This window comes from Nansenia antarctica (assembly GCF_963989245.1).
Source record: "Nansenia antarctica genome assembly, chromosome: 8".
Lineage (NCBI taxonomy): Eukaryota > Metazoa > Chordata > Actinopteri > Argentiniformes > Microstomatidae > Nansenia > Nansenia antarctica.
The window spans coordinates 231,208-257,503 of record NC_137678.1 but is presented as its reverse complement, the minus strand read 5'-3'; the positions used below and the strand labels follow the sequence as shown (position 1 = coordinate 257,503).

Below are 26,296 nucleotides of genomic sequence, written 5' to 3'. Positions count from 1 at the left end.
TGTCTTCATACCTGAACCCTGCCTTCATACCTGAACCCTGCCTTCATACCTGAACCCTGCCTTCATACCTGAACCCTGCCTTCATACCTGAACCCTGCCTTCATACCTGAACCCTGCCTTCATACCTGAACCCTGCCTTCATACCTGAACCCTGCCTTCATACCTGAACCCTGCCTTCATACCTGAACCCTGCCTTCATACCTGAACCCTGCCTTCATACCTGAACCCTGCCTTCATACCTGAACCCTGCCTTCATACCTGAACCCTGCCTTCATACCTGAACCCTGCCTTCATACCTGAACCCTGCCTTCATACCTGAACCCTGCCTTCATACCTGAACCCTTCATACCTGAACCCTGCCTTCATACCTGAACCCTGCCTTCATACCTGAACCCTGCCTTCATACCTGAACCCTGCCTTCATACCTGAACCCTGCCTTCATACCTGAACCCTGCCTTCATACCTGAACCCTGCCTTCATACCTGAACCCTTCATACCTGAACCCTTCATACCTGAACCCTGCCTTCATACCTGAACCCTGCCTTCATACCTGAACCCTGTCTTCATACCTGAACCCTGCCTTCATACCTGAACCCTGTCTTCATACCTGAACCCTGCCTTCATACCTGAACCCTGCCTTCATACCTGAACCCTGCCTTCATACCTGAACCCTTCATACCTGAACCCTTCATACCTGAACCCTGCCTTCATACCTGAACCCTGTCTTCATACCTGAACCCTGCCTTCATACCTGAACCCTGCCTTCATACCTGAACCCTGCCTTCATACCTGAACCCTGCCTTCATACCTGAACCCTGCCTTCATACCTGAACCCTGCCTTCATACCTGAACCCTGTCTTCATACCTGAACCCTGCCTTCATACCTGAACCCTGCCTTCATACCTGAACCCTGCCTTCATACCTGAACCCTGCCTTCATACCTGAACCCTGCCTTCATACCTGAACCCTGCCTTCATACCTGAACCCTGCCTTCATACCTGTACCCTGCCTTCATACCTGAACCCTGCCTTCATACCTGAACCCTGCCTTCATACCTGAACCCTGCCTTCATACCTGAACCCTGCCTTCATACCTGAACCCTGCCTTCATACCTGAACCCTGCCTTCATACCTGAACCCTGCCTTCATACCTGAACCCTGCCTTCATACCTGAACCCTTCATACCTGAACCCTGCCTTCATACCTGAACCCTGCCTTCATACCTGAACCCTGCCTTCATACCTGAACCCTGCCTTCATACCTGAACCCTGCCTTCATACCTGAACCCTGCCTTCATACCTGAACCCTGCCTTCATACCTGAACCCTTCATACCTGAACCCTGCCTTCATACCTGAACCCTGCCTTCATACCTGAACCCTGCCTTCATACCTGAACCCTGCCTTCATACCTGAACCCTGCCTTCATACCTGAACCCTGCCTTCATACCTGAACCCTGTCTTCATACCTGAACCCTGCCTTCATACCTGAACCCTGTCTTCATACCTGAACCCTGCCTTCATACCTGAACCCTGCCTTCATACCTGAACCCTGCCTTCATACCTGAACCCTGCCTTCATACCTGAACCCTGCCTTCATACCTGAACCCTGTCTTCATACCTGAACCCTTCATACCTGAACCCTGTCTTCATACCTGAACCCTTCATACCTGAACCCTGCCTTCATACCTGAACCCTGCCTTCATACCTGAACCCTGTCTTCATACCTGTACCCTGCCTTCATACCTGAACCCTTCATACCTGAACCCTGCCTTCATACCTGAACCCTGCCTTCATACCTGAACCCTGCCTTCATACCTGAACCCTGCCTTCATACCTGTACCCTGCCTTCATACCTGAACCCTTCATACCTGAACCCTGCCTTCATACCTGAACCCTGCCTTCATACCTGAACCCTGCCTTCATACCTGAACCCTGCCTTCATACCTGAACCCTTCATACCTGAACCCTGCCTTCATACCTGAACCCTGCCTTCATACCTGAACCCTGCCTTCATACCTGAACCCTGCCTTCATACCTGAACCCTGCCTTCATACCTGAACCCTGCCTTCATACCTGAACCCTGCCTTCATACCTGAACCCTTCATACCTGAACCCTGCCTTCATACCTGAACCCTGCCTTCATACCTGAACCCTGCCTTCATACCTGAACCCTGCCTTCATACCTGAACCCTGTCTTCATACCTGAACCCTGTCTTCATACCTGAACCCTGCCTTCATACCTGAACCCTGCCTTCATACCTGAACCCTGCCTTCATACCTGAACCCTGCCTTCATACCTGAACCCTGCCTTCATACCTGTACCCTGCCTTCATACCTGAACCCTGCCTTCATACCTGAACCCTGCCTTCATACCTGAACCCTGCCTTCATACCTGAACCCTGCCTTCATACCTGAACCCTGCCTTCATACCTGAACCCTGTCTTCATACCTGAACCCTGCCTTCATACCTGAACCCTGTCTTCATACCTGAACCCTGCCTTCATACCTGAACCCTGCCTTCATACCTGAACCCTGCCTTCATACCTGAACCCTGCCTTCATACCTGAACCCTGCCTTCATACCTGAACCCTTCATACCTGAACCCTGCCTTCATACCTGAACCCTTCATACCTGAACCCTGCCTTCATACCTGAACCCTGCCTTCATACCTGAACCCTGCCTTCATACCTGAACCCTGCCTTCATACCTGAACCCTGCCTTCATACCTGAACCCTGCCTTCATACCTGAACCCTGCCTTCATACCTGAACCCTGCCTTCATACCTGAACCCTTCATACCTGAACCCTTCATACCTGAACCCTGCCTTCATACCTGAACCCTGCCTTCATACCTGAACCCTGCCTTCATACCTGAACCCTGCCTTCATACCTGAACCCTGCCTTCATACCTGAACCCTTCATACCTGAACCCTTCATACCTGAACCCTGCCTTCATACCTGAACCCTGCCTTCATACCTGAACCCTGCCTTCATACCTGAACCCTGTCTTCATACCTGAACCCTGCCTTCATACCTGAACCCTGCCTTCATACCTGAACCCTGCCTTCATACCTGAACCCTGCCTTCATACCTGAACCCTGCCTTCATACCTGAACCCTGTCTTCATACCTGAACCCTGCCTTCATACCTGAACCCTGCCTTCATACCTGAACCCTGCCTTCATACCTGAACCCTGTCTTCATACCTGAACCCTGTCTTCATACCTGAACCCTGCCTTCATACCTGAACCCTGCCTTCATACCTGAACCCTGCCTTCATACCTGAACCCTGCCTTCATACCTGAACCCTGTCTTCATACCTGAACCCTTCATACCTGAACCCTGCCTTCATACCTGAACCCTGCCTTCATACCTGAACCCTGTCTTCATACCTGAACCCTGCCTTCATACCTGAACCCTGCCTTCATACCTGAACCCTGCCTTCATACCTGAACCCTGCCTTCATACCTGAACCCTGCCTTCATACCTGAACCCTGCCTTCATACCTGAACCCTTCATACCTGAACCCTGCCTTCATACCTGAACCCTGCCTTCATACCTGAACCCTGCCTTCATACCTGAACCCTTCATACCTGAACCCTGCCTTCATACCTGAACCCTGCCTTCATACCTGAACCCTGCCTTCATACCTGAACCCTGCCTTCATACCTGAACCCTTCATACCTGAACCCTGCCTTCATACCTGAACCCTGCCTTCATACCTGAACCCTGCCTTCATACCTGAACCCTGCCTTCATACCTGAACCCTTCATACCTGAACCCTGCCTTCATACCTGAACCCTGCCTTCATACCTGAACCCTGCCTTCATACCTGAACCCTGTCTTCATACCTGAACCCTGTCTTCATACCTGAACCCTGCCTTCATACCTGAACCCTGCCTTCATACCTGAACCCTGCCTTCATACCTGAACCCTGCCTTCATACCTGAACCCTGCCTTCATACCTGTACCCTGCCTTCATACCTGAACCCTGCCTTCATACCTGAACCCTGCCTTCATACCTGAACCCTGCCTTCATACCTGAACCCTGCCTTCATACCTGAACCCTTCATACCTGAACCCTGCCTTCATACCTGAACCCTGCCTTCATACCTGAACCCTGCCTTCATACCTGAACCCTGCCTTCATACCTGAACCCTGCCTTCATACCTGAACCCTGCCTTCATACCTGAACCCTGCCTTCATACCTGAACCCTTCATACCTGAACCCTTCATACCTGAACCCTGCCTTCATACCTGAACCCTGCCTTCATACCTGAACCCTGTCTTCATACCTGAACCCTGCCTTCATACCTGAACCCTGTCTTCATACCTGAACCCTGCCTTCATACCTGAACCCTGCCTTCATACCTGAACCCTGCCTTCATACCTGAACCCTTCATACCTGAACCCTTCATACCTGAACCCTGCCTTCATACCTGAACCCTGTCTTCATACCTGAACCCTGCCTTCATACCTGAACCCTGCCTTCATACCTGAACCCTTCATACCTGAACCCTGCCTTCATACCTGAACCCTGTCTTCATACCTGAACCCTGCCTTCATACCTGAACCCTGCCTTCATACCTGAACCCTGCCTTCATACCTGAACCCTGCCTTCATACCTGAACCCTGCCTTCATACCTGAACCCTGTCTTCATACCTGAACCCTTCATACCTGAACCCTGTCTTCATACCTGAACCCTTCATACCTGAACCCTGCCTTCATACCTGAACCCTGCCTTCATACCTGAACCCTGCCTTCATACCTGAACCCTTCATACCTGAACCCTGCCTTCATACCTGAACCCTGCCTTCATACCTGAACCCTGCCTTCATACCTGAACCCTGCCTTCATACCTGAACCCTGCCTTCATACCTGAACCCTGCCTTCATACCTGAACCCTGCCTTCATACCTGAACCCTGCCTTCATACCTGAACCCTGCCTTCATACCTGAACCCTGTCTTCATACCTGAACCCTGCCTTCATACCTGAACCCTGCCTTCATACCTGAACCCTGCCTTCATACCTGAACCCTGCCTTCATACCTGAACCCTGCCTTCATACCTGAACCCTTCATACCTGAACCCTGCCTTCATACCTGTACCCTGCCTTCATACCTGAACCCTGCCTTCATACCTGAACCCTGCCTTCATACCTGAACCCTGCCTTCATACCTGAACCCTGCCTTCATACCTGAACCCTGCCTTCATACCTGAACCCTGTCTTCATACCTGAACCCTGTCTTCATACCTGAACCCTGCCTTCATACCTGAACCCTGCCTTCATACCTGAACCCTGCCTTCATACCTGAACCCTTCATACCTGAACCCTGCCTTCATACCTGAACCCTGCCTTCATACCTGAACCCTGCCTTCATACCTGAACCCTGCCTTCATACCTGAACCCTGCCTTCATACCTGAACCCTGCCTTCATACCTGAACCCTGCCTTCATACCTGAACCCTTCATACCTGAACCCTTCATACCTGAACCCTGCCTTCATACCTGAACCCTGCCTTCATACCTGAACCCTGCCTTCATACCTGAACCCTGTCTTCATACCTGAACCCTGCCTTCATACCTGAACCCTGCCTTCATACCTGAACCCTGCCTTCATACCTGAACCCTGCCTTCATACCTGAACCCTGTCTTCATACCTGAACCCTGCCTTCATACCTGAACCCTGCCTTCATACCTGAACCCTGCCTTCATACCTGAACCCTGCCTTCATACCTGAACCCTGTCTTCATACCTGAACCCTGCCTTCATACCTGAACCCTGCCTTCATACCTGAACCCTGCCTTCATACCTGAACCCTGCCTTCATACCTGAACCCTGCCTTCATACCTGAACCCTGCCTTCATACCTGAACCCTTCATACCTGAACCCTGTCTTCATACCTGAACCCTGCCTTCATACCTGAACCCTGCCTTCATACCTGAACCCTGTCTTCATACCTGAACCCTGCCTTCATACCTGAACCCTGCCTTCATACCTGAACCCTGCCTTCATACCTGAACCCTGCCTTCATACCTGAACCCTGCCTTCATACCTGAACCCTGCCTTCATACCTGAACCCTTCATACCTGAACCCTGCCTTCATACCTGAACCCTGCCTTCATACCTGAACCCTGCCTTCATACCTGAACCCTGCCTTCATACCTGAACCCTGCCTTCATACCTGAACCCTGCCTTCATACCTGAACCCTGCCTTCATACCTGAACCCTGCCTTCTGAAGCACCCGTGACCTGCATGCTGTCGGCTGTGAATGTGTGGAATGTGCTTGTCGTGTAATAAGTGAAAACTTTACCAAAACACATGTTTACATTAATGTTACCCTATATAGTTGACTTCTGATAAGTTGCATTGTTGTGAAAGCATAACTAAACTAAACTGGAGCATGAAAAGATTTAGATTATAATGACTTAACTTCTCCCCAAAGGAACTTCGTTTGTGGTTTTAGACATACAGGAAATAATAATGACCACATGCTTAGTTAAATGGTAAATGGTAAATGGACTGCACTTATATAGCGCCTTTATCCAAAGCGCTTTACAACGGCCTCTCATTCACCCATTCACACACACATTCACACACACATGGCGGCAAGCTGCCATGCAAGGCGCCGTCCCGCTCACTGGGAGCAATTTGGGGTTCAGTGTCTTTCCCAAGGACACCTCGACATGTGGCCAGCCGGAGCTCGAACCGCCGATCTGCCAAACGTGCGATCATTAGACGGCGGCTCTACCTCCTGCGCCACAGCCGCCCCTAGTTGTGTTAAATGCACACAATTACAATCGAAAATATATAGTTTATATATAGTATATAGTTTATATTTCATATCTAGAACCCACTATGATAAAGTGCATTAGCCTAAATGGTAATGAGGGCCGGCCACCTCATGTAATAGATAGACGCAGTAACTGGAGTCAACTGTAGATGTCACTGTGGTCCCGTTGTTGTTTTAGCACTGCCATCTGTCTTCTCTGTCCAGGACGGTGGTGAAGTGCAACATAGCCAAGTCCCAGGCTCTGTACAGCGCCCAGCGCGGCCTGAGGACCAACAACGCCGCCGTGTTCAAGGTTGGCGCCATCATCATCAACATCCCCCAGCACCCGGCCACGCTGCACAGCATGATGGTCCGCAGCTCCCACCAGCTCTCCAAGCAGATCTCAGACCTCATCCGCCAGCCGTCCAACGTGTGAGTCTGGGGGGACAGGCCAGGGGAGAGGAGGGCCTTGGGTAGATTTAGAAATGTGGTGTTATGCATTTGTATTTAATTAGAAAATAGTACGTGTGAGAAGTGTATGACTTATTCACTATAAAAGCTTCTTTATTTCTTTATTTTTTTCACACAGTGCACTTTTATACTGTTAATACTTCTATACTCTCAACTTAGCCCAAACAGCTATTGGGCTGAATAACAAATGAAGACGTTCACCTTTAACTTGCCGCCCATTCCCATGTCAGGCCGCCCCCTAGTAGGGAGGACACCCCCACCCCTCAGCCCTCCTCAGACAAGGCGCTGAGCGTCAACCAGACCCCGGTGGAGGCCAACGAGTTCCCGCAGCTCCCCGAGGGACTGGAGAAGAAGCCCATCGTGCTAAAGTTCAGCGCCATGCTGGACGGCATCACCATCGGCGCCGCCCTGCTGCCCTCGCTCAAGGCTGAGTACAAGATGGGCCGCATGAAGAGCCACGGCATGACCGGTCAGCACACTCCACTAACATTGTTATTTCATTCTATTTTCATTTTTCCGGGGGGTGTGGGGCGGGGGGCGGAGGCGGCAGTACTGGAGCATGCTTTCCTTCTGCCTGTCTGTCTGTCTGTCTGTCTGTCTGTCTGTCTGTCTGTCTACTGGAGCATGCTTTCCTTCTGTCTGTCTGCCTGTCTGTCTGCCTGTCTGTCTGTCTGTCTGTCTGTCTGCCTGTCTGTCTGTCTGTCTGTCTACTGGAGCATGCTTTCCTTCTGTCTGTCTGTCTGTCTGTCTGTCTGTCTGTCTGTCTGCCTGTCTGCCTGTCTGTCTGTCTGTCTGTCTGTCTACTGGAGCAGCTTTCCTTCCAATACAGATGGAGGCTGAAAGGGGAATTCCCACACAGTAGCAGTGCACATGTCAGGGTAGAATAGGTGTATAAACTTCACCACAGCGACACACTCTGACAATCTAATGTGTCACAGAGCGTCACTGACAGATAGATAGATAGGTAGGTAGACAGATAGACAGATAGATAGACAGATAGATAGATAGATAGGTAGAATAGGTGTCTAAACTTCACCACAGCGATACACTCTGACAACCTAATGTGTCACAGAGCGTCACTGCAGACCTCAGGGTAGAATAGGTGTCTAAACTTCACCACAGCGACACACTCTGACAACCTAATGTGTCACAGAGCGTCACTGCAGACCTCAGGGTAGAATAGGTGTCTAAACTTCACCACAGCGACACACTCTGACAACCTAATGTGTCACAGAGCGTCACTGCAGACCTCAGGGTAGAATAGGTGTCTAAACTTCACCACAGCGACACACTGTGACCATCTAATGTGTCACAGAGCGTCACTGCAGACCGTCAACATATCTGCAGACTCGTGTCCTTCTAGGAGACGGTGCCGTGTTTCATCCAGACCCAGTTTGTTTATCCCCCTACCCCGGTTTATCAGCTTGTTTTGGACATTTGATTTGCATGTTATTCCCAGTCATACAGACAGACAGACAGACATACAGACAGACAGACAGACAGTCATACAGACTGATCAAAACAGCCATTTTCTCACCCTTCCTCATTCTGTTTCACCAACAACAACACTGTTCACCCTCCATATAGGCGCCCAGACCAGGTTCACCTTTGAGCTGCCCAACCACAAGCTGTGCTTCCAGTCCAAGGTGTCCCCAGTGGACATGTCCACCATGCCCCCCTCGGCCAGCCTCAACCTCCCCCCCGTCACCATGTCAGGAGAGTACATCATGGAGGACCATGAGAGCCACGCCGACCAGTGCTGGCAGGCCGATGACTTCCCCGCCAAGCAAGGCAACTACCTCCAGGGCAACTACTTGCGCTGCGTGGCTGAGGTAAGGCTGCTCTGCAAAATGTCAGCTCTCAAAAACAAGAACAAAAAGCAATAAAATGGGGGAAATTTTACTTAAAATAAGCAACATTATCTGCCAACAGAACAGGAAAATTTCACTTGCCAAAATTGTCTTCAAACTATTAAAAGATATCTTAAAACTAGTCAAAAAACAAGCACATATTTCCTTGATTTAAGATATTTCATCTTTTTTTTTTTCAACAATATATTTATTGAGTTTTTTGAAAAAGATAAAACAAATCTTGAAAATAAATAATTATTAATAATTATATATGTACAGTGGGGCAAAAAAGTATTTAGTCAGCCACCAATTGTGCAAGTTCTCCCATTTAAAAAGATGAGAGAGACCTGTAATTCTCATCATAGGTACACTTCAACTATGAGAGACAAAATGAGAAAAAAAAATCCAGAAAATCTAATTTTTAAAGAATTTATTTGCAAATGATGGTGGAAAATAAGTATTTCGTCAATAAGAAAAGTTAATCTCAATACTTTGTTATATACCCTTTGTTGGCAATGACAGAGGTCAAACGTTTTCTGTAAGTCTTCACAAGGTTTTCACACACTGCTGCTGGTATTTTGGCCCATTCCTCCATGCTGATCTCCTCTAGAGCAGTGATGTTTTGGGGCTGTCGCTGGGCAACACAGACTTTCAACCCCCTCCAAAGATTTTCTATGGGGTTGAGATCTGGAGACTGGCTAGGCCACTCCAGGACTTTGAAATGCTTCTTACGAAGCCACTCCTTCGTTGCCCGGGCGGTGTGTTTGGGATCATTGTCATGCTGAAAGACCCAGCCACGTTTCATCTTCAATGCCCTTGCTGATGGAAGGAGGTTTTCACTCAAAATATCACGATACATGGCCCCATTCATTCTTTCCTTTACACGGATCAGTCGTCCTGGTCCCTTTGCAGAAAAACAGCCCCTGTAGCTTCCTCTCAACCTCTCCTTTCATACTTACCTCCAGAATTTGGTTGACATCTTCATCAAACTGATTCCACAGTGAAGTCATGTTAGCTGCTGGCCATTTGATCTGCCTCCTCTCAGACTTGGTGTTAGAGGGATTCGTTTCCAACACTAGGAGGTTCCGGGCCCTATGCGGTGACTCCGCCCCTCCTGCGTCTCACCAGGTTGAACACCTGTGCGTTGTGCTGCTCCTGCTCCGGTCTAACACGTCATCCTTGCTTGGTGGATCGTCAAGCCGCGATCGTTCTTACATATTTGGCCACATGGACACTGCTGCTCATCACACTGCTCCTCCCCTGGAACACCCCTGGCCCCTCCCCTAGAACACCCCTGGCCCCTCCTCTACCATAGCCCCTTTAACACCCACTCTTAAAGGTACAAGCTCTCCTTGGTGAATGTCTCTCCTATTGACTTAATGTGAATCACCACAATACAATACATTACGGTAGTAAATATAATACAATACATTACGGTAGTAAATATAATACAATACATTACGGTAGTAAGTTGTCTGGATTTTGTTGTGTCATTCGTCTCCCTCCAGATCGGTTCATTTGAACACAACCTGACCACAGACCTGCTGAACCACCTGGTGTTCCTGCAGAAGGTCTTCATGAAGGAAGTTAATGAAGTCATCCAGAAGGTTTCAGGTTTGTTTCAGTAGAGCCTGAACGCAGGGGATCTGTCTGGTTGTGTTTGGGTGTTTTGGGATGACTGTTCTTTGAAGTAATAAAAAAGTTAATAAACGTAATAAAAAAGTTTTATCCCCTGAAAAGGTCCCTGGAAAAGAGAATTGTGTGTGGTCTCTGGAAGGTCATAGATTTTAATTTGTGTGTTGTTGCAGGTGGAGAACAGCCGATCCCCCTGTGGAATGAACATGACGTATCCACAGACACGGACAAGCCCAAGATACTGCTGTACTCCCTCAGTCTGATGTTTAAGGTAGATACTGCTCTACTCCTTCAGTCTGATGTTTAAGGTAGATACTGCTCTGTGCTCTGCTCCTTCAGTCTGATGTTTAAGGTAGATACTGCTGTACTCCCTCAGTCTGATGTTTAAGGTATTCATGAGACCTGTGGTCAGTCTGGATGTCTTCACACAGTGGGTTAGGGTTAGGGTGTCTTCACACAGTGGGTTAGGGTTAGTTGGGTTAGGGTAAAGGCCGATTTAAGCTTCTGCGTCGAATTTACGCGCGTTTACGCCGTAGCCTACGTAAGGGGTCTCGCACTTTACACTTCTACGTAGGTCGCTCTGCAATTACACCGTCACATCGCTAGGTGGCAGTGTGTTTTCTATGCCCCTGTGCTGTGCCTCTTCCGGTTATATTATTATATATATTAGCTATCATTCTGACAATGCCGACGGTCGGTGTACTCGTCTCATAGCGGCATAATAGCGATCAAAAAACTTATTTTTGTTATGCTTGTTGTAAAGAAAATGTCTATAATGCATTGAAATGACAGTAAACTAAGATAATAAGATGGTTATCATACATTTTCAAATCTTTATTAATAAGTAATTACAGAAAAAGTAAATGACATTTCTGTCATGACTTCCGCATTTACGAGAGAGTCGGAATGTGACGCTACCAAGCGGACCAATCACAGTTCTTATAGATAACTTAACATTAAATATGTCTATCATAAATATAATTTAAACCCAACGAACAGCCATGGGGCTCCCTGTAACTAATCATTTATTTCTAAATAAACAGGATTGTACATCTTGTAAATGTGAATCGCGCTCCTTATAGGAAGGCTGTGCCTGACGCTTCCATTGGGCGCTCTACTCAAAGCGGCATAATAGCGATTTTTTGTTTGTTATGCTTGTTGTAAATAAAAGTTCTATGATGCATTGAAATGACATTAAACTAAGATAATACAATGGTTCTCATAATTTTTCAAATCCTTATTAATAAGTAATTACAGAAAAAGTAAATGACATTTCTGTCATGGCTTCCGCATTTTGGCCGACGAGAGAGTCGGAATCTTGTCGGAATCATGTGCTACCAAGCGGACCAATCACAGAGCTTACGGTTGCGTAGAAACTGACGCGTACTTACATTTTTGGAGAGGTGCGCGTTAATCTACGCCGTAGCCTACGCCGTCGATTTTACGCAGGAGCGTAAACTGGGCTTTAGGGTGAGGGTGTCTTCACACAGTGGGTTAGGGTTAGGGATGTGTTGGATCCTGAGATGCAGGCAGAGGTCAAATGGATCAGGAGTTTGGACAACTATCTACATACTGTTATGAGACATGAAGTCAAACGCACTGCACTGTAGAGCCTTATATGGATGGGTTGCTGACTGAAGCGTTTGTCGTCTGCAGGGGATCCAGATGACCGCCACCACTCCGTCCATGCGGGCGGTGCGCTTCGAGACGGGCCTGATCGAGCTGGAGCTGTCCAACAGGATCCAGTGCAAGGCCCAGCCCGGCGGCAGCAGCAGCTACCTCAAACTGTTCGGAAAGTGCCAAGTGGATCTGCACCTCGCCTTGGGCCAGATAGTCAAACACCAGGTCAGACACATGGTCATATGGCAGATACCTTTTTCTAAAGCTGCTTGCAGTTTACACAATTGTAGTATTTGGCCTATGCAGGAATCGAGCCCACAATTCAACAGGGATATGCATCAGAAGGTTGGGACTTTAGGCATGGACTGATACATGCAAGGTTTAGGGGTTTGAGTCCTGCCTGGGCTACTCTGTCAGTTCTATAAATGACATACAGTATGTAAATAGTATGTTTATATACATGACAGTATGCGTTGTGCCCTTGAGCAAGGCGCTTAACCCCTGATTGCTCCGGGGGGGCGCTGACTATGGCTGACCCTGCGCCTCGAGCAAAAAATACATTTGGTTGTACTCTGTGCAATGACAAAGGTTGAATGTAATCTAAACTAATACAGCATCACTACTGTGTTCTCCCTCAGGTGTATGAAGAGGCAGGGTCAGACTTCCACCAGGTGGCGTACTTTCGCACTCGCATCGGCCTGCGGAACGCCCTGCAGGAGGAGATCAGCGGCTCCTCGGACAAGGAGGCCGTCCTCATTACGCTCAATCGACCAATCGTCTTTGCTCAGCCTGTGGCCTTCGACAGAGGTTAGGCTGATTAACCCTTACAGACTAGGTTGTGTCATTCTGATCAACTCACAACTGCTAACAGGTTTCAAGTTTATTTAGGTAAAAAATAATTGTTATTTATTTATTTGGTTTACTAAAATAGTAGTTTACTTAGCCTGTTAGTAGCCGGAAGATGTCTAAAAGTGTGTTTGTTTCTCTGCTCTGTTGATTTACCCTACAATTTGACTTGCCATTGCCATAGGGTTTCTCAATGTCGCGACTTTGTAAGATTCATCACGTTTGATAGTGCTATATATGACCATGAAAGGCAAGTAGCTACGTATGTAGAACAAGTAGGTAAATGGCAGCCGCAACCTACAGTAAACCGTTACCTGCTGTTCCTGTAGCTGTTCTAACTCTCTGAGCTGTTCCTGTAGCTGTTCTAACTCTCTGAGCTGTTCTAACTCTCTGAGCTGTTCTAACGCTCTGAGCTGTTCTAACTCTCTGAGCTGTTCCTGTAGCTGTTCTAACTCTCTGAGCTGTTCCTGTAGCTGTTCTAACTCTCTGAGCTGTTCTAACTCTCTGAGCTGTTCCTGTAGCTGTGCTGTTCTGGCTCAACTACAAGGCGGCCTATGACAACTGGAACGAGCAGCGTCTGGCCCTGAACAAGGACGTCCACATGGCCACCAGGGAGGTGGTGGACAAGCTGCCTGGCATCCAGCAGACCTCCGCCCAGGCCTTCAGCACCCTCTTCCTGCAGCTCACCGTCAACGACCTGGGCATCTGCCTCCCCATCACCAACACCTCACAGGTAACTGTGATCCCACCCCTCACTACCATAGCCACCCCGTCTCCATAGCCTGGCGTTAACATCCAGCTCTAGCCACAGCATGGCGTACAGTGGTGCCACACAACGTCATCATTAAGGGGCAGGGAATGTTGGCCCGGAGTGTTCTAGAAGTAAGAGTGAATTGAAGGGGTGAATTTGGTGACTAATATTACTAGCTTAGATTTTAATTTCCAAACTGAATAGATGTTGCATTTTCAACTGCAAAACGTCTTAGCTGTACTAAAAGTTGTTTGGTAAAACGAATATTCAAGAGATATTTCAAATGCGTGGTAGTTTTATTGTTTTACTGGTGAGTCACCATGACGGTTTGGGGCCTGAACTGCCTGTTATCGTCCGTCATTTTTCCCAGGCTATTCTTCCAGTTGTTTTAGCCACGCCCATTGATATGTTTTAGTCCAATAAAATAAATCTATATTGTGTTAGGGTTAGGTAAGGGTCAGGAACTTTCTACCAGGAAGTCACAGTAATGGGAATCAAGCCTTTCACTTCAATTACTATGAGGTTGAAGTAGGGATTCTCTGATAGAAAGACTAGAATAAACGTAAGTAAGATTGGAGGCTAGCCTACCCTCTATCCATCTTTAGTCTCCTTGTAATGATGCATCATGGGTCACAGCAGGAACCAGACGTGTTACGTTCATTGTTTTAGATCCCGGAAATTATCATTTTATTTATTATTATTTATTATTATATATATTTGTGTGCTATTCTTGACACACACATTTATTTTAGTAAACAATTGAAATCAGTTTTTATTGATCAGGATTCATTAACAGTATCTGTCAACGTCAGTGGGCTTTCCTACAAGTTAGTCACAAGTTACCGTTGTATCCCATAGAAAGGACATATACCAGTTATGTTACGTTGTATCCCTTATCTCCATAGAAAGGACATATACCAGTTATGTTACGTTGTATCCCTTATCTCCATAGAAAGGACATATACCAGTTATGTTACGTTGTATCCCTTATCTCCATAGAAAGGACATATACCAGTTATGGAGGGCATCCGCTGTGAAGCTTGGGCCGGCAGATCTGTAGGCCAGCAAAAATATGCACGAAAAGTAACCTGCAAATCTACTCTCATCTCTTGTGATGTTTTATACAAATATGCTTTATTTGGGACAGCCTGTCAATGATGTAATGGTTTTAATGACACATTTCTTACATTAAAAGCCATCACAGTTTCATATGACAACAATTGTCATACAGTTCTGGGCCTAAACAAAGCTTTACTGCATTGCTGCACTGTGGCGGGGGATGCAACTGTACAGTCAGAGACATATTTCTGAAAGGTTCCTTATTGCACGGGCCTCCTGTGGATTGATATGAACTTGGTGCCGTTGCACAGGGTTCCCTGTGGAGGAATATGAACAGGTCACTGTTGCATCACCCTGCCATTGAGTTTGTGAAATGTTACTTACACAGACATTTTTAAAATCTTTTTTTAGGCCTGGAACTTCAACACTGAATAAGCTTGAAATGGTTTTAATCTTTAAAGTGAAAACAGGGTCAACATCCCAGTTTGCACCAATAATTCTGACCAGTAATGTGTTTTTAAGTCTTATGATCTTCTAGGTCATTGAGTGGCGTGACTCATTACAGTATAACTGCCAATGAGAGCAACATTACAGTATATTATGACATGACAGCAACATTAAATAACTACATAACAGGCTGCATCAAAGTGTGTGTACTGTAATAATAAATGTATCCTTGGAAACACGAACACATTTCCTACATCTAAGTCACCTGGTAACACTTTATCTGAGGTGTTATGAGCCGCTGTAAACCTCTAACCCTATTAAACAGTAATACAGTGGCATGTTTTATGACGTTGTTACCATGGTGATGTGGCAAAGCCTCTTGCTGTAGACCACCACTGCCATGATAACAATGTAATAGCACATCGACTCGAGTGTACACCATTTGTAAAGAGTTGGCAAATTGTTTATTTGCATTAATGAATATACATGTGTACAGTATAAACCATGTATATTACACAACCTGTAACCATACCTACAGTAAAAACAAGTTGTATTAACCTACGGAAAACAACGTATTGATTTACATTTATGAGCAGAGAGAGACAGTACAGGGGGGGGGCAGTAGAGAGACAGTACAGGGGGGGGGCAGTAGAGAGACATTTATGAGCAGACCGTCAAATAAAATGTTACCAGTAAAGCTTTTACTGTATTCCCAAACACACAAGTAGAACGTCAATGTTCATCCCTTGTTATCCAAACCTATCCTGTGTTCGCTTTAACATCCTCCCCCTCCATCCCACTTCTACATCCTCCCCCTCCATCCCACTCCCTCCCGGCAGGCCAACCACAGCATCGACGCTGACACTGGCTCCGCCCTGGTGCTCACCATCGAGAGCACACTGATCACTGCCTGCTCGTCCGAGTCGCTGGTCAGCAAGGGCCACTTTAAGAACTTCTGCATCCGCTTCGCTGAGGGCTTCGAGACCTCCTGGGATGACTGGAAGCCTGAGATCCGTGGAGACACGGTCATGAACGCCTGTGAGTGGCGGTGATGTCTCATCTGAACCAGCCTGACCCTAACCCTAACCCTCAGACAGCAGAGAGAGAACCAGCCTGACCCTAACCCTCAGACAGCAGAGAGAACCAGCCTGACCCTAACCCTCAGACAGCAGAGAGAACCAGCCTGACCCTAACCCTCAGACAGCAGAGAGAGAACCAGCCTGACCCTGACCCTCAGACAGCAGAGAGAACCAGCCTGACCCTAACCCTCAGACAGCAGAGAGAGAACCAGCCTGACCCTAACCCTCAGACAGCAGAGAGAGAACCAGCCTGACCCTGACCCTCAGACAGCAGAGAGAACCAGCCTGACCCTAACCCTCAGACAGCAGAGAGAACCAGCCTGACCCTGACCCTCAGACAGCAGAGAGAACCAGCCTGACCCTGACCCTCAGACAGCAGAGAGAACCAGCCTGACCCTGACCCTCAGACAGCAGAGAGAACCAGCCTGACCCTGACCCTCAGACAGCAGAGAGAGAACCAGCCTGACCCTGACCCTCAGACAGCAGAGAGAACCAGCCTGACCCTAACCCTCAGACAGCAGAGAGAACCAGCCTGACCCTGACCCTCAGACAGCAGAGAGAGAACCAGCCTGACCCTGACCCTCAGACAGCAGAGAGAACCAGCCTGACCCTGACCCTCAGACAGCAGAGAGAACCAGCCTGACCCTGACCCTCAGACAGCAGAGAGAGAACCAGCCTGACCCTAACCCTCAGACAGCAGAGAGAACCAGCCTGACCCTAACCCTCAGACAGCAGAGAGAGAACCAGCCTGACCCTGACCCTCAGACAGCAGAGAGAGAACCAGCCTGACCCTAACCCTCAGACAGCAGAGAGAGAACCAGCCTGACCCTAACCCTCAGACAGCAGAGAGAACCAGCCTGACCCTAACCCTCAGACAGCAGAGAGAACCAGCCTGACCCTAACCCTCAGACAGCAGAGAGAACCAGCCTGACCCTGACCCTCAGACAGCAGAGAGAACCAGCCTGACCCTAACCCTCAGACAGCAGAGAGAGAACCAGCCTGACCCTAACCCTCAGACAGCAGAGAGAACCAGCCTGACCCTAACCCTCAGACAGCAGAGAGAGAACCAGCCTGACCCTAACCCTCAGACAGCAGAGAGAACCAGCCTGACCCTAACCCTCAGACAGCAGAGAGAACCAGCCTGACCCTAACCCTCAGACAGCAGAGAGAGAACCAGCCTGACCCTGACCCTCAGACAGCAGAGAGAACCAGCCTGACCCTAACCCTCAGACAGCAGAGAGAACCAGCCTGACCCTGACCCTCAGACAGCAGAGAGAGAACCAGCCTGACCCTAACCCTCAGACAGCAGAGAGAGAACCAGCCTGACCCTAACCCTCAGACAGCAGAGAGAGAACCAGCCTGACCCTAACCCTCAGACAGCAGAGAGAACCAGCCTGACCCTGACCCTCAGACAGCAGAGAGAACCAGCCTGACCCTAACCCTCAGACAGCAGAGATAGTCAGGGCTGATTTACACAGCCGTGCTTTAGAGTATGAGAAAGGCAATATACTCATGTAGAAAAGCAAATGTTAACAATTTGTTTTGCAATTATAAATTATTTATTGATTTTAACATACAACATAAATAACATAACATAAATGGAAATGCAAATGTTCATGAACAGTATAATATATATAATATAATAAACCATTAAACCTTATACCAAAAGTGAGAGCACTGATATATAGGCGATTCATTTAATCTACTCATAATGTCAAATTTGCATATCAAAATGACGGGATTTGAAGGCCAACACCAATCAGTTTTGCTTCCTGGCTTTTCTAGAAAATAATAAATAATACACTAAGAGAGGTGCCGAGTGGACTGAGGAGAAGGATTTTATAAGACATGCATGACTTGACCGGAAGCCAGTGGAGGTGGATGAGGGTGGGGGTGGTGTGCTGCCACGGCTTTGTATGAGTGACTGGCCGCAAAAATAGAATATGTCACCCAACATACAGTCATGGACAAAAATATTGGCACTTCTGACAGATAATGCACCACTTCTCCCAGGAAATTGTTGTAATTATAAATGCTTCGGTATTCACATGTTTATTTCTTTTGTTTGCATTGGAACAACAAAGGCCAACAAACTGTTCAAAATTGTAAGAAGTAATTGTATTTCAAACACGTGATGCTCCTTTAATTTGTATTTAAACTCACCTGTGGCAAGTTACCGGTACTGACAATAAAATGGAGAAAGGTTGACTCAACCTTTGTGTTGTGTGTCTGTGTGAACCACACTGAGCAGGGAGAAAAGAGTGGAATTTGAGGATCAAAACTGTGGAAAAACATGGACAATCTCCAGGCTACAAGTCCATCTCCAGAGATCTGCTGACCTGCAGCCACAGGGTACAGCAGGGTCAGCTCGCACTATCCGTCGCCATCTGAGTGGAATGGGACGCTATATAGGAGACCCAGGAGGACCCCACTGCTGACACAGAAACATTAAAAAAGCCAGACTCGACTTACCTGGGGAAGCCAAAATCTTTCTGGGAGAACCCCCTTTGGACAGATGAGACCAAAATAGAGCTTTTTGGTAAAGCACATCATTCTACTACGGTCAAACATAGTGGAGGTTCTCCTCCCCTCCCCTCCCCTCCTCTCCTCTCCTCTCCTCTCCCCTCCCCTCCCCTCCCCTCCCCTCCACAGTCAAACATAGTGGAGGTTCTCCTCCCCTCCCCTCCTCTCCCCTCCCCTCCCCTCCCCTCCCCTCCCCTCCTCTCCTCTCCTCTCCTCTCCCCTCCCCTCCCCTCCCCTCCCCTCCACAGTCAAACATAGTGGAGGTTCTCCTCCCCTCCCCTCCCCTCCTCTCCCCTCCCCTCCCCTCCCCTCCCCTCCCCTCCCCTCCCCTCCCCTCCCCTCCACAGTCAAACATAGTGGAGGTTCTCCTCCCCTCCCCTCCTCTCCTCTCCCCTCCCCTCCCCTCCCCTCCCCTCCACAGTCAAACATAGTGGAGGTTCACAGATGTTTTGGTGTTGCTTTGCTGCTTCTGGCACCGGATGCCTTGACTGTGTGCATAACCCTAACCCATTATGAAATCTGAACCTTGACTGTGTGCATGGCATCATGAAATCTGAAGACTACCAAATAATTTTGCTGCGCAATGTAGGAAAGGGCCCAGTGTCAGAAAGCTTTGTCTCCGTCAGAGGTCATGGGTCATCCAGCAGGACAATGGTATACCATACTTCAAAAAGCACCAAGAAATGGTTTAAGACAACACGCTGGAGAGTTCTGAAGTGGCCAGCAATGAGTTCAGATCTAAATCCCATAGAACACCTGTGGAGCGATCTGAAAACAGCAGAAGGAACCCTTCCAATGTGAGAGACCTGGAGCAGTTGGCAAAAGAAGAGTGGTCCAAAATTCCAGTAGAATTCTCATTGTTACAGGAAGTGATGGATTTCAGTTATTTTTTCCAAAATTCATTTGAGGCTGCCAACAATCTAGTCAGGTCCATTTTTGGAGTTATATGTGGAATGGTATCAGATTTTGCTTTATTTTTCTGCTTTTTTGTGTTCCAATGCAAATAAAATAAATAAACATGTGAATACCAAGGCCTCAAGTTGACTCTATGTAGCACCTGAGGGAAGAATAGCTTTTCATATACTACCCATAATACAGTCTACAAAAAGTGTGAACTGTTTTGATGACTGCTTTGTTTGTTTAGGTGTTGTCCCTGATGGCACATATGAAGTATGCTCCAGAACCACTGGCCAGCTTTCTGCAGGCAAGTACCGCTGTGTTGAATGCTACTGTCGTCACCGAGGTTGAACTCGGTGTGGCATGTTGTTTACGGTAACGTAAGGTTAAACTTGTACAATTCTTGATGAAACTACAAAACCATTGAGAGTTGCCAAATTGCATATGTGCGAGTCAGATTACCATAGTCCAGGGGACCATGTCTGTTCTACTCATTCTGTTTCTCTGGGTGTTCCCCTCTTTTACCTCTCCTCCCTCCCTCCCTCCACAGAGAGCAGCAGCGCTGGTACCTGGACCCTGAACGTGCTGTGGAAGATGTGCGGCATCGACGTCCACATGGACCCCAACATCGGCAAGCGTCTCAACTCCCTGGGGAACACGCTCACCTCGCTGACGGGCGAGGAGGACGTGGACGACATCGCAGACCTCAACTCCATCAACATGGCCGACCTGTCGGACGAGGACGAGGCCGACACCATGTCTCCCACCATCCATATGGTCAGTTATTACCATGTTATTACCATGTTATTACCATGTTATTACCATGTCTCCAACCATCCATATGGTCAGTTATTACCATGTTATTACCATGTCTCCCACCATCCATATGGTCAGTTATTACCATGTTATTACCATCCATATGGTCAGTTATTACCATTTATTACCATGTTATTACCATGTCTCCCACCATCCATATGGTCAGTTATTACCATGTTATTACCATGTTATTACCATGTCTCCTACCATCCATATGCCACCATGTCATGGCCTAACCTTGTTCCCTTGCTAGAGAGAGTAGAGAGTCAGGAAGTAAGCCGCGTGGGGACCAGGGGGGTATTCCATCAACGTCACTAGAGGAAAATCCAGGCTTATTTTGATACTTTTGCAAGACTTATCAAAATATGCCAAAATATGCCTGGATTTTCCTTTAGCAACGTTGATGGAATACCCCCCTGGTCGCATGAGCCAGAATGAATCTCCAGGTTCTGTTGCTGTCTGCAGTGAGACAGCTTGATGTCCAAGTGTGTGCGCCTGTGTGTGAGAAAGATCTGGTGTTGATTCTCAGTTCTCAGAGAGAACATATGGTATGTTACCCACCACTGCCCTGGATGGATATGAAATGCACTGTGAGAGTAACTGTATAGTATAGTATATACCATGAGAATGCTCCTCAGTCTCTGAGGCTGGCAGCTCTCTAGGCTGACCTGCAGTCCAGCTGAACCGTGGCCATGGGGCACCAAGCTGAACCGTGGCCATGGGGCACCTGTCCCATCTGTCCATCCCCCGTAGCAGAGCCCGGAGGGGGACTGCAGCCCCAGGCTGACGTTCAGGAAGAGGCTGGTGAACCACCTCCTGGGCCTGACCCCCCCCAGCCCCCACAGCCCCACAGTACCGGCCGAGTACCTGAACGTTGCTGCCTCCCCCCTCCACCTCCGAGGGCGCAGGACTAGGGCTCCGAGGCCGCTCTCCTGGGGATGTGTATGTACTGTTAGTCGTCCACTTTTCTGATCTCTTCCCTGGGGCCCCCACACAATCACTTTAAAAGGGTGACGGTCCTGGACTCAATCATCCCCGGTTTCAAGGCAGAAGATGGGATCTCCAGTGCTGTGTGATGACATTTTGATTCCTAGTTTAATTGGGACAATTTGTAGAGAGCTCATTTGAGTTCTTGCCTAAAAATGTTTTGGGGGAAACAGGCTGCAAAATGTCGTCACTAGGGCTGGGTTCAAAAAATCGATTTCCCGATTCTGAATCGATCTAATGAGCGATTATCGATTCATAAATCCCGAGATCGATCTTTCATGTTTTTTTTTTGTTTTTTTTTCTGCTTGCAGCTTCAACCCGCAACGAGATCTCGTTTTGTCCTGCTCATCTCTATCATCATAATTTTTACATCCAAAATGCACCCAGACATCTGCCTTTAAGCCTGGTCGTTGCGTGAGATATAATAAATTCTTGTAGCGCGAGATCTGGCCACGAGATCTCGTTGCGGGTTGAAGCTGCAAGCAGCAAAAAAAAAAAAAAAACACGAAAGATCGATCTCGGGATTTATGAATCGATAATCGCTCATTAGATTGATTCAGAATCGGGAAATCTATTTTTTGAACCCAGCCCTAGTCGTCACCTAGCATTTGACTCTTCATGGTGGCCTTTTCCTTTGCACAATGGTGGGTGAACTGGAAAGGAACATTAGGAACATCCTGTGAACATTGGGTCCTGTTGCTATCTGGGTGGAAGAGGAACCAGGAGAATTGGGTCACATATGAGTTCAGTCTCAACAATTATTGTGGTGGTGGTGGTGGTGGTGGTGGTGGTGGTGGTGGTGCATTCCATGTAGTGTCTCTCTCTGCTGTGTGTAAAATAATACTGACTGGTATGAGGGTTATAATGTGTGGGTTATGTGGTGACTGTCATTTTGGCATAGTAATTCATGTTTGGAAAATCTCAGTTATTGGGTACAATAAGCCAGGGTGGGGGTGTGAAGGATAATCTCAGAGGTGTATTATGTGAGGGGTGTAGATATGGCTAGCATGCATAACCTGGAGGTCTCAGTATGGAGGCTAGCCATCAGAGCTAGGATCTAATACATTAATTGGGGAATGTTATATTTCAGGGTTGAAGTGTAATACAGTGGGGTGCAAAAATGTTGGCACCCCTACTTAAAATGCCTTTTACAATTAATATCTAAGTGAAAAGAAGCAAACCTAACCTCTAAATGGTACAAAGGTAAACATGACACATTTTAAAGCATTTTTTTTTTAATTTTTTTTAATTTTTTTAATAGTTTCAAAAATAATAAATCAAGGAAAAAGCCCTTGTGCAAAGGTTTGGGAACCCTGTCAGCTAGTACTTTGTAACTTCTCCTCAGGCAACTATAACAGCTTGCAAATGCTTCATGTAGCCAGCTAAGAGTTTCAATTCTTGTTTTTGGAATTGTTCCCCATTCTTCCTGGCAGAACACCTCCAGCTTAGAAATAATCTCCGGCCTTCTTGCATGCACGGCATGTTTGAGATCTCTCCACAGATCTTCAATAATATTCAAGTCTGGAGACTGTGATGGCCGTTCCAAAACCTTCATCCGTCTTTCTTGGAGGTACTTCATGGTTGATTTTGAGGTATGCTTCGGGTCATTGTCTTGCTGGGATACCCAACCTCTCTTCAACTTCAATTTCTGGACTGACCTTAGCCTGAACATTAGCCTCTAGAATGTCTTGATATTTGGTGGAATCCATTCCTCCTTCCACCCGCACAATATTGCCTGTGCCCCCAGCTGCTACACAACCCCAAAGCATAATGGATCCACCTCCATGCTTAACAGTTGGCGAGGTGTTCTTCAATTTTGGTTTCGTCAGTCCAAAGCACATTGTTCCAATAGGCTTCAGGTTTCTCAAGGTTTTCTTTTGCATACTTCAGACGCTTAATTTTGTGTTAAGGTCGTAGGAAAGGCTTATTTCTGGCAACTCTGCCATGTAGGTCTTTGTTGTTTAAGGTACGCTGTATTGTTGTCCTGTGAACAACTAGACTGGTGTCTGCTACTCTTTTTTGCAGCTCTTTTGCAGTGATGTGTGGGTTCTTCTGAGCATTTCTCACCAGATCTCGGGCAATTCTATCTGAACTTTTTCTTGGTCTTCCAGATCTGCCTTGACTTCAATTGTTCCATTCATTTTCCATTTTCTGATGATGTTTCTGACAGTGGAAATGGGTAGCTTGAAACGTTGTGAGAGTTTTTTGTAGCCTTCTCCTTGATGGTGGAAGTGAGTCGGATACTTTAGAAGGCATGGAGTCACTTCAGAATATATAGTTCAACCCTGGAATAATTATATTCACCTGACTCATTGAAGCCCTAAGGAGTAAATCACCTTGGTCTGGGCCTTTGTAATCATATTCTCAAAAGGTAAAGAATAATCCAAAAGGGATCCCAAACTTTTGCACAGGGCCCTTTTCCTTTTTTATAATTTAAAAACTCTGAAAAATAAAAAGAAACCATGCTTTAAAAAGGCAGAAAGGTGTCATGTTTAACTTTGTAGCATTAAGTGTTCAGATTTGCTTTCAATCACTTGGAGATTAATTGTAACAGACAATAATAATAATAATAATAATAATAATTGTAACAGCCCAAATGTTTGCACCCCACTGTATGTGAATAATGGCGTGGAATATGTCTGTTTTGAGCTGTATTGTGGGGTGTAATATATGTGACACGGTCTGGTGAAAGAGTCCGCAAGTCGGCAATCCTCATTTCACGCAAAATACCAAAAAGGATGTTAAAAAAAAAGTGTTATTCTTTTCCATATTAGGAAAGTTTAAGTGTCGAAGAGCTCACTCAATATAACAAACAACTGTTTCACAGATTCGCCGTTTGTGTGTACCAACATTCACATAGACATATCTTCTTCAACTATTTCAGAGTTCAATGTATGACACATCATTTGAAAGTTTACAATCTGCACTTTCATAATCTGTAAAAAAAAACTAAAAAAAAACTGACCTTGCCGACTTGGGGATAAAACACCAGACCCTGTCACATATTACGTATGGGATGTAATCCTGTAGGTGAAGTATTAGTGTCATATTTGTACCTGGCCACTCAGGAGCCCATAGACCCCAGGCGACAGACGTCGGTGGGTAACCAGGGGATGGAGGCGCGAGGACGGAAGAGGCTAGTGGACATTCGAGAGCTGAACGAGCAAGCCAAAGTCATTGACGACCTCAAGTAAGAGTTCTGTTAGATACTGTTTAGGGCGCCATTCTGCCCAAAATAGCATAATAATAATAATAACAAGGTTATAATGGAAGGTGGCCATTGTTGCTGTCTCCTATTTCCTCAATCATAAATGTTCTCTCTCCTCCTCTCTCAGGAAGCTGGGTGCCAGCGAGGGCACCATCAACCAGGAGATCCAGCGCTACCAGCAGCTGGAGTCCGTGGCCGTCAACGACATCAGGAGAGACGTGCGCAAGAAGCTACGCCGCTCCAGCATGAGGGTGAGGCCCGGGCTACCACCCTTTATGACATCATAATCTAAACAACATCTGTATAGATACGTTGTATCTCTTACCTGGTAAATAGTAAATGTGCACTTATATCAGGGTTTCCGTTAACCGGTAATTACCGGTCTTTGTCCGGTAAAATTAGTGGAAGTCCGACAAGTTGAAAACTCGTCGGACATAAATGTCCGGTGAAAATAATTCCCTCTAACCATTTTCAGCTGAGCACCAAACACACACACAGAACACTGCCCGAGAGAGAAGGACCCGCCCCCTTTAGTTAGCCTATAGGCTATAGGCTAACTAAAGGGGGCGGGTCCTTCTCTCTCGGGCAGTGTTACACGAGTGTGTGTGTGTGCGTGTATGTGTGTTTGGTGCTCAGCTGAAAATGGTGTCCCGAAGCGGAGCGCTTTAACTTTATCGCACAATAACAAGGATAACAAACAAAACGGACAACATTTACACTAAGATGGAGACAAACTTCAGCGATATGATCTAACAGCCGGTCTTCAGGACGACATACAGACCCGTATGAGCTTACAGGGCTATCCCCTATCTATCTGAGAAAAGGCATAGCCTAGGCTGTAACATCGAACGGAAATTAGCCTATACGCATTGCAAGTTAATTTAAAGCCTATTTATTTTCAAAGAGTTTTATTCTATTTTATTTTATCTGATAAAAGGCATATGAACGGAAATTAGGCTAGCCGTGTCACGCCAGAAGCCTACATGCTTGCACTGTTACTGTTCAATAAAATGTTATACATCTAGACATTGTGGTATTTCTTTATATACGTATCCCAGACTGCCTATCAATTGTTTCTCAATAAACAGTTATGTTCTCCCCATTGTCATACTCCCGAGCTAAACGAAATGCCTTCCCAACCAGCGAGACCTGGTTATAGAAATGACGTTGTTTTATTGATTTAAAAAAAAAGGGTAAAACTGGAAAGAGAAAATAGAAAACTCACATTAATCCCAAACAATTTAACAAACTTCAGTTAACGTAATGTGGAGTCCGTTCATTGATCGATGCTGTCTGTTCAGTTCCCAGTGAGGCGCCCGTTCAGCGCTGGATTTGA

General features: G+C 47.0%; 1 protein-coding gene across 1 annotated transcript in view; it reads left to right on the top strand.

Annotated features, from left to right (window-relative positions):
* kiaa1109 (KIAA1109) overlaps positions 1-26,296 on the top strand; it is a gene marked incomplete at its 5' end in the record, with an annotated part of 198,847 nt that overhangs the window by 99,496 nt on the left and 73,055 nt on the right. The window contains 13 exons of the mRNA XM_080537762.1: positions 6,997-7,203; positions 7,473-7,711; positions 8,830-9,074; positions 10,601-10,706; positions 10,901-10,998; positions 12,384-12,572; positions 12,986-13,154; positions 13,715-13,926; positions 16,290-16,488; positions 20,197-20,260; positions 20,504-20,726; positions 24,821-24,942; positions 25,088-25,211. Coding sequence (XP_080393888.1) covers positions 6,997-7,203; positions 7,473-7,711; positions 8,830-9,074; positions 10,601-10,706; positions 10,901-10,998; positions 12,384-12,572; positions 12,986-13,154; positions 13,715-13,926; positions 16,290-16,488; positions 20,197-20,260; positions 20,504-20,726; positions 24,821-24,942; positions 25,088-25,211 — 2,197 coding nt within the window. The remainder of the gene's footprint in view (positions 1-6,996; positions 7,204-7,472; positions 7,712-8,829; positions 9,075-10,600; positions 10,707-10,900; positions 10,999-12,383; positions 12,573-12,985; positions 13,155-13,714; positions 13,927-16,289; positions 16,489-20,196; positions 20,261-20,503; positions 20,727-24,820; positions 24,943-25,087; positions 25,212-26,296) is intronic.